General features: G+C 30.3%; 1 protein-coding gene across 2 annotated transcripts; it reads right to left on the bottom strand.

The window, feature by feature from the left end:
* Window positions 1-3,425: 3,425 nt before the first annotated feature.
* On the bottom strand, window positions 3,426-8,831 carry LOC121768662. Of its 2 annotated transcripts, none has more exons than XM_042165199.1 (10): window positions 8,073-8,831; window positions 7,057-7,153; window positions 6,360-6,497; window positions 6,021-6,280; window positions 5,354-5,554; window positions 5,180-5,272; window positions 5,000-5,098; window positions 4,280-4,911; window positions 4,136-4,199; window positions 3,426-3,682 (listed from the first exon to the last, which is right to left on the bottom strand). In XM_042165199.1, exons 1-8 carry the CDS (start codon window positions 8,082-8,084, stop codon window positions 4,807-4,809), a joined length of 1,005 nt encoding a protein of 334 aa, XP_042021133.1. In that variant the 5' UTR covers window positions 8,085-8,831; the 3' UTR covers window positions 3,426-3,682; window positions 4,136-4,199; window positions 4,280-4,806. The 2 variants fall into 2 exon arrangements, with proteins under 2 accessions (XP_042021133.1, XP_042021142.1); XM_042165208.1 differs by having other exon boundaries at window positions 7,407-8,831.
* Window positions 8,832-9,438: the final 607 nt, after the last annotated feature.

Here is a 9,438-nt window from a genome sequence, read left to right on the forward strand (position 1 = left end):
ATAAGAAGTTTAGATGCAACACAAGTTTTAACACAAAATTGGTTTAATAGGAGATAGATAAAAAAAACGATTGGAATATTATTATTGGAGAATGAAGTCCAATTGATAAGAGATAAAATCTTATCAAAAATAGAATTGGAATAATTTTAGTGGAACAGACCAAAATTAAAAATAAAACTATTGTATCGGGACGAAGGGCGTATATACCTTTTTCCGAAGCGTGACAATAGGCACACCCGCGGCATTATATACGACCCTTGTCGTGTTGAAGCTGAAGATTGCTCCTTTGATTTTGAAGATTATTTCTCCATTAGATTTTGTTACAACAAAGTTTGCTTGACCAATCTGCCAAATGTTTTTGGAAATAGTTAGATCAATGGATCTAGGAAGGCAAAATTTTCTATCGATCACTGCAACTTCGTTATAAGCTGTTGATTGTTGTGTTGTCATATTTGAACTTCCTTCAATTTATGTGATGTTGAATATATCTTAATACAAACACACGCACATATGTGATATGTATGCATACAAGTCATCTATTTATAGGGAAATTCATACCAAACTAGTGGTTGAGAAGGAAAATTCTTAGAATTTTGGGAATATAACCGAAGAAATTACGATTTTTATGCGTGTAATATGATATTATAATTGTCAGAATAATTGAAAAAAAATATTTATAATATTGTTTTCATGTTTGTAAATCTATATCTGATGTTGCAATTGTTATAATAATACAAAACGTAGAACAAAATCACACGGTGGACATTTTTAGGTCATTGTTAGTTTATTTTTAAGTCATTTTAACAAGTGATGATCTAAAATGATCTAAGAAGGGCATCAAATGCGGATTTTATAAAATGACTTAAAACTGAGTTGGTTACTTGCATGGAGTATTATATACTATCTTTATACGTGTAAATTTATATGTGATGTTACAATTAATTCTAATCTCTTCTATTATATTAGTTTGATATTATCTATTTTGAATTCAAAGTCCTATATTTCTCACTCTGACATGGTCCAACAACAATCAATTGCATTTTTTGCGTAATTAATATTGTATGAAAAATAATTAGGCACCAACTACTGTAGCATTTCTTCGTTAGTCACAAAGAAAATTATTAGCAAAAGAGAGGAACGCGTTTAATTTTATAACTTGGATAGGACAAAGACAATTTATCACATTTAATTAGGTCAATAAATGCTTTGCATACCGAAATTGACTTTGAAAGGTGGTGTCAACGTTGCAAATTTTAATGGGATTACATTAGTATGACTGATTTTTTGTCTGTGGTTCTACAAAATTATAATTTTTTGAGTAGCGATAAATGTTTATAATTGTACATATATAATTGAACTTTTTATAACATTTTACGTTGAAAATCATTTTATAAATACTAATTGATTTAAAATAAATTTCATACTAACCCTTTTGCAACATTTCGAAAAAAATAAAATTTTAATTTAATATTTATATATTTAAGCAAAAAATATATATTTTCTTACTAAAAATTGTATAATTAATTCGAATCAAGCTCGAAATCATGTTATGATTAAACATAAAAATTCTATTCAACTTATTTCTTATTGCTACGTATAATACAATAAATAACAAAACTAATCTTTAATTAAATTCACTTGTATACATTTATCTTTTCTCTAATTTGTATTAGTCATCCTTGAATCATACGTCATCTCATTGCGTCTATGAATGACGTCGTTTCAACATTTAAATTAACAAAGCAAAACAATCTTCTAACAAGCTCAATTTTAGGTAAATGTATCAAATGCATCGTGAAATTGGACTAATTAAAACAAGACGCGCGTGGAGAGAAATATAAATGGCGATTTGACATCGATGAATACCTCGTGCCATACTTGCAATTTTTCTATTCTATTTTTATTGGTCTTTCTCATTAGATAATTGAGAAATGTTGTGGAAATTGCCACCTCGTGCGAAGAATTAATGAAAATCCAAACTACATCTCCATTCTCCAGTTAAACTGATAAGAATCGAGATTAAAATAAAGAAGGAACATCTTTTTTGGTCCACGAATTTTACCAAAGTATCATTTTAGATCCGTGAACTTTGAAAATATCATTTAAGGTCCATCAACTATGATTTAATATCATTTGAAGTACTTTTTACTATTTTCACGTTTTTTTGGACGAAAATACCCTCAATACCTTAAAGGGTGTATATTTTTAATAAATTTATCATATACTCATACTTTTTTATAAATATCTTTACAATATATTTTTGACAAATTTTCTAAATATAATTTGACCCTCAATATTATCATTTAATTTTGTGACATGCAAGAAACGATCTTTATTCAATTTTTTATTATTAAAGAAAAGTTATTTATTCAATTTTTAAAAAAATTAATATAAAAAATTGAAGAAGCAATTTTACTTGCATGTCACAAAATTAAGTGATAATATTTAAGGTCAAATTATATTTAGAAAATTTGTCAAAAAGATATTGTAAAGATATTTATAAAAAAATATGAGTATATGATAAATTTATTAAAAATATATACACTTTAAGGTATTGAGGGTATTTTCGTCTAAAAAAATTTAGAAATAGTAAAAAGTACTTCAAATGATATTAATCTACAGTTAGTGGACCTCAAATGATATTTTCAAAGTTCACGGACCTAAAATGATACTTTGGCAAAGTTCGGGGACCAAAAAAGATATTCCCTCTAAAATAAAATATAGAAAAATCGATATGATATATTTATAAGCTCAAAGTAAACCCAAATTCGAAACGGGATTACATTGTTGCTCTCTGAATCTAGGCTTTGTTGAACAAAATTTTGTCGATCTGACAAATACTCCTTCCGTCTCATAAGAATATGCACTTTTAATCTTTTGCACTTTTAATTGAGCACGAATTTTAATACATGATTGATAAAATAAGAGAGAAGTAGAAAGAAAAAGTAATTAAAATATTGTTAGTGGAGAATGCGTCTCACTACTAGAAAATTCACATATTATGACATGTATAAATGTAATTAGAAAACTATTATCTTGACACATTAGGTGTAATGGCACTTATTGCACGTGTGAGGAAAAAAATTGTGATAACAAGCAAAGTGTGAAGATAAATCCTTCTTTATTACACTCCAAAGGTTCCATGAAACATAATGTGTAATGTCACTTGAAAATGCCACAATATAATTTCTTAAACTACACTAACTTTTGGACGAAAATTTACAAAATACCCCCATAAATTTTTATTACTACAATTTACCCTACATTTTATTTTATTTATTTATTTCACCTACATATTTGTAGAATTTATATTATTGTCCTTCAAATATTCATAAATTATGTTTTAATCCTTCAATTACATTTTATATTCAATGTACAAAATTCATTATATTATTATTAATCATTCAACAAAATTTAATAAATAATTAATTCAAATAAAACGGCAATTTTCAATAATACCCAAAGTATCAAATGATGTTATTTAATGTGTTTAAACACAAGGATTAAACATAAGCGTTGGTCATCTTTACTTAAACTACAAACAAAATTAGTACTAAAAAAGTAAAAATTATAAAGTCCTAATCTATTTCTAAAGTGCTTGTAGGGACATTGCTTGTTTCTTTAAAATGTGAGCCTCTTATGCCTGTCAAAAGAGCAAAGTACCACTCCAACGCCATGCGCCCTAAAATAATTAAGTACAAAATTCCAAGTTAATACAATAAATAACAACAATATACATGTACTTTGAGAAAATACCAAAGGTTGGAGATACTCATATATATTACACAAAGGATTATTAGACCAAATAAACAGTGCATTTGTTCTCACTTTTTCACTGTTGTGTCACCATCCATTAGAACACGTATTCTAACAACTTAAAACTAATCATACATTAATGCAAATCTATAAAATAACTACAGAAAATAGTATATTGTAATATCTGCATACAAAGGCCAGACAAAAACAATACATGTAGAGCTCTATCTAGTGAATTAAAATACAGATGTCCAACTAAAATTGAATGCAATAATAGTAAGTCCACACACAAAGAGAATGCAAATGTCCACTAAAAAGTAGTAGTATAAATCAAGACAAGTAGTTCAAACAGTATAATTAGTAATCAAATTTAGAGTACCTGTCATCTAAATGTGGATCGAGAAATTATAAACATCCAATGGATGTCACCCAGTGGGTGTCACCTGCATGTATAGGACGTGTGTGAATTATGAATCAAACTGAAATGCATTGTTAATTATAAGTTATAAATGATAGAATATACCAAAGCTATAGGCCAAGCAATTATATGACCAAGTACTTGGGAAAGCTCTTGAAAGTTATCATAGGGCCTGATCAATTGCTCCTTGGGTTCAATCACGACTACGACACATATCTCACACCAATTCAATCCCAACATTTGTCCGCCAACTCTTGTAGTTGGATCGAGGCTATAAATAAATCCCTTAGCAACAACTTTTTGGGTGAGAAAACTCCTTAGAGAAACGTATGTCCCAACCTCCAAGAAAACAAATAGATTAATAACCATTTTTAATATGTAATATATTTCGAAATTATAGAAAAAAAACAAAGATATCATATCAGCTTGAGTTGTAGCCTGTGATGAGAGAGACTTAGAATTTGTCACATCTGGCCTTATGTCTGCTTGCGAAGCTTGAGGTCTTTGTTTTGAGGCAAGCATTGCTTCTAGTCGTGCAATTTTATCTTTGTACTCTATTAGCAAACGGTCTGATGTGCTTCTTGGTGTTCCACTCCATACGTCTGTGGGACACACTCCCTTACCCATCATCCTTACGTGACCTGGTTTGTCCTTTTCCATGATTTGGGCAGATATGTCATTTGGAGCAATTTGATCTTCGACACCTTCGGGAAGTTGGCTACTACGTTCGACCATTGCTGCATGTTCACAAAATTATAAAAATTAATGTACATAATGAAATTGCATAATATATTCCAAACAATGGGAAAATGTAATGAAACATACAATTTTAGTTGATACGTCTTCACTCGCGTTTCCACTCGAAGGAACAAAACAAGAACTAAAAAGTTGAACACGGGTTGGGCATCGTCCGTGTTCCTTTGTCTATGAATATGTATATTGTTAGGATACTAATATGTCATAAAAATAATGATGAAATTAAACATAGAAAAAAGAAAACATTACCAAATTTTCTTTAACTTGTGCAAATGACGTCTTTCCTGTTCTTTGATTCATTAACTTCTTTGCTCGAGCTTTTTGGTTTCTCTTACTTATATTCTAATAGCAAGTCATAAATAAAAATGATTAGATTCATAGTTTAAATGAAATATCATTACATAGAGAAAAACTAGAATAAACCTTTGCATTTTCCATTCTCCAGTAAGTAAGACAATTGATCCATTGATCTTCCAAAACTCTGTCATCCTTTTCATGTATTAAATGCTCGATAGGTACGTCAGCCCAATACCTTGTTTTCAAATAATGCTTCCAACTTCTCCATTTAACTCCGATGGAGGCCACAACCCATTTCTCAGCAATGATAGGGATAGTGAATCGTGCCTTAGACAAAGACATACATTGTTATAACTATGTATATATAATTGCCAATGGTCTGGAATGAAAATAGATCACATTAATTTCTAAGAGTTAAAGTAAAATAGAACTTAAATAACAATTAAGAATTGAGAATAATGTAGTGTGATAATCCAGAGTGTTTTGAACTTATGTTCAAAAAAGTACTCATAGCAAAACTAGATCCAATGATTTAAACTACATGCAATAACACATATATGTGTCAGCTTCACAACAAGAATTGAGTACTAAATATATGTGATAATAGGATTACCATGAAAAGTGAGCATTAAAAAGTCAGGTCAATGCATGTCAAAACATAAGCCACATGTTAAATAACATAACAAATGCTTAACAAATGTAGTAAACGAGAAAGCTAACTTAGTCCAAAAGCATAGAACGATTAAAGAGCATGATAAATTAAATAAGCTACACTCTTTTGAAATGTTTTTACCTTTACGAATTCGAGCATGTCATCTTTTTTCCCCTTCGGCATGGCACGCCAATTATTAACATATAATGGACAATATCTACCATTTCTTGCAATTGAACCTAAGAAATGGCAAAGCTTGCTCTTTTCACCACCTATAGGCTGACCAAACTCATTATACTCTACAGAAATGAGTGGTAGGTTTAGAGGGCGGCCCCTAATATCTGACATATAGGTAGGCCCTCTGCTTTCCTTTCCAATAGTTTCATGTCCCGATGCACTACCTTTAAGCACAAAAAATATATGATTAGTCTATTATCTAAAAGATTAAGGAGCTTGTTAGAGTTTGTGATTGCCCATTACCATCCTCCTCTTCTTCTTCGATGTCAACACTTATGTCCTCATTTGGCAATGGTGGCACACTCCTATGGATACGGTTCGAATATGTGACCATATTCACAGCTTCTTTATTTCTGCTCATTGTTGTCTTAGTTATAATACCTGCTAATCATTATACCAATTTATATTAAAAATATATGTTAACTACCTAACAATATAGTATGCTAAACAAAAAGATCAACTCAATCTGCCTGATTTAAATTTTCACAAGGATTACAAAAATTACTAGTAAAGAATGAAGTTTTTAACATGTAGACTATATTTTTGAGACATCAGAAATAAAATATTATATTATGTCATTGGAACGAATGAGTGGTGATTATAACTCTATTATTGAAACTCAGTTAATGATAAAAGGCCTCTCAAATTAACCACTACTAGAGATATCAATGGATCTACTAAATCCTAATTCGACAGGTTTAGAATTTAACTAGACAAAGTACTAAAAATAGGAAGAAAATTTAGAATTTAATAATTGTTCAATGAGATTATTGAGATTACATTGCGGTAAAAATGGAGTTTAGGGGTGTAATTATTTGAATCTGGATGTTTTATTGTTTAAAAAAATCTATCAGATTCTATTTAGTTTCACTATTTAATCGAAACATAAAATGATTTTCCTTCCCTACTATCACCTAGAAGCCAAGCAATTTTTTTTTACCTTCACTAGAAGTAAACCTTTGAGCTGACATATTCCTTTTCTCCTGTAAACGACCACTTTTTTTAATCTGCTTCCCTCCTTTAGAAGCCATATGTAACTACATACATTGGAATGAAAGTAAGTAAAGACAATAGAGGGTAAAATATATAGTGAAACTTGAGATCATTTCATCAAACACTTGGGGGTAAAACAAAAATTACTTTAAACTTGATCACATCGCATAATAAAATTCAATTGAAACCTATAGTATGTGATTAAAACATATAATCTATGTTAGCAACAGTAGATTATCATTCCCGTGAATATATTACATCGTTCGTTCTAAAAATAATTTCATTGAAAAAACTCACCTTGCAAGAATCAAAGGAAGGTCTCAACTTGATTTTCTTCTCGTTCTTGTTCTCTTTGCTAAACTATAGATAATTGTGAGTTCCTGAATTTGCTTGGAGTTGTGGGAGGAGTGGACGGTTGTAAGATCCATGTTTAATTTGGCGCTCAATGTTTCTCCCGCTCAATCCCTAATCTAGGGTTCCTAATTTATTCTTCTAATTTATGAAACAGAAACTGCCGAATGGAGTTATTGAATTGCTTTTTAATCTTAAAAAGAGCATATTTATTCTCAATACCGATTAACATTTTCTATTTAAATTTATATCTAAATTTAGGTTTAGTATTTAGCATAAGACACGTAAAGAAATGTCATTAAGTGAATCCTCTTTTGACATCTATTTAAAATGCAACAATAATAGATATTATAAATGCCATGAAACATTGATATGATTATTGGATATATATGTTGACATCATTTATGAAGTGTTATATTGTAAGTGTAAGAACAACTCATTTTTCTAGTAGTGTCTCTCCTCATTAGAGAGAAGATTTTTGAAATTTAGAAAATGTATTCTTGTGGGACGGATGGAGTGGGAGATTATGAAAAGAACTATAAGCCTAACAAACATGATAACTCTCACGATAAATGAGAGATCGATTTTTTCCATCTAACCAAGAAATTATACCTTTTGAAACATATGCACTTATAAATCAACTTCTGCATCTTAGATTGTGGAGCTATGTCGTAGTGAGAGCGTTCCTGGGAACATAACAAGTTCATGAGACTAAGAGAGTCTTTAGACTCAGTCTTAGATCAACTTGAACCTAATCTCTATAGCTACAAGGGCACATTGACTAATTAAGATAATCATTCTTGAAAAGTTGATAGATTATGAATAACAATCTAAGATTGATATGAAAGTTTACAAGTCTTGCGACACTACTTATAGGCTATTTCAGTCAGTGGAAGCTAGTGCATCTGCAAGAGTAAACATAGATCTTTAAAGGCTACAATAATGGCAAAGGGTTATACCAAAGACAAACTTCTTCTCACCTATCATTGTACGTAAGTTGATCTCTATCGTATTGCCTATTGTAGCCTACATAAATTAGGATGTGTGTAATTTGATTGTCAACACAATTTCTTTAAATAGAAGTCTTGAAGACATCATCTACATGAATCATTCTAATGGTTATGTAATGAATGGCAAGAAATACGTGATTTAGAAGTTTATACAGACCATTATGGTCTTAGGCGAGCATCTGAATCATAGAATATGTGTTTCATCCATTCTGTCAAATCTTTTAACAGAGCTACAAGTACAATAAAGTTGAAAGTGCACTATATATGGTATTCTTGATACTCTATGATGATAAAATCTAAAAAAGTCGATAAACAACTAAGACTGTTATCTAGCTTAGGAAACTGTTCGTCTACCCAGTTTGAGGATGAAGGATTTAAGATAAACTAGTTACATTCTGAGCATCTAATTTTTAGACTGCTAGAAGAGAATATTAAGTTTTCTAAGAGAATCATACATCTACACAACACTTAAAATCTTTAGCATTGAAAATTTCAAGAAAATGTTTTACTTCTCTAGATGGAATTATCTTTTCCTTAGTCAAGTATTTTTCGACACTGGGTGAGATCATGAGACAAGTTCCTTAATTAGAAGCCACATGTATGCTATGATGTGTATTGAGTAAGATATTAGCTTTGTCGATGGCATGGAAGCTTGATATCGTTTTAACCATGACCAAGGACATTGGATTGGGTAAAGAATATACTATAGTACTTGAAGAAGACTAATCGGTATGCTCTAGTTACCAGACATCCATGTGATGTTTTTTAGTTTACATCGACTCATCCTCTAACCAAGTGTTCTTTTTAGGAGTTGAATACTGAGATATGAAGGAGTGTGACCAAATCATAGACTACATCATGAAAGCTACAAGTGTGGTTTCATCGGACACTGCTAAAGTAGTTGTTCATCTCAATAACATCCTAATAGCTTTGACCGTAATTCGATTATACCTATGAGTATTGTATTT

The sequence above is a fragment of the Salvia splendens genome, chromosome 2, assembly GCF_004379255.2.
Source record: "Salvia splendens isolate huo1 chromosome 2, SspV2, whole genome shotgun sequence".
In the NCBI taxonomy this organism is placed as follows: Eukaryota; Viridiplantae; Streptophyta; class Magnoliopsida; order Lamiales; family Lamiaceae; genus Salvia; species Salvia splendens.

What these genes read in the sequence shown, in the direction of transcription:
- LOC121768662 (XM_042165199.1), bottom strand. An exon ending in CGAAGAAGAAGAGGAGGATG is followed by an intron (nt 6,281 to 6,359) that starts GTAATGGGCAAT and finishes TTGTGCTTAAAG; the next exon opens with GTAGTGCATCGGGACATGAA. An exon ending in CACAAGTTAAAGAAAATTTG is followed by an intron (nt 5,099 to 5,179) that starts GTAATGTTTTCT and finishes ACATATTCATAG; the next exon opens with ACAAAGGAACACGGACGATG.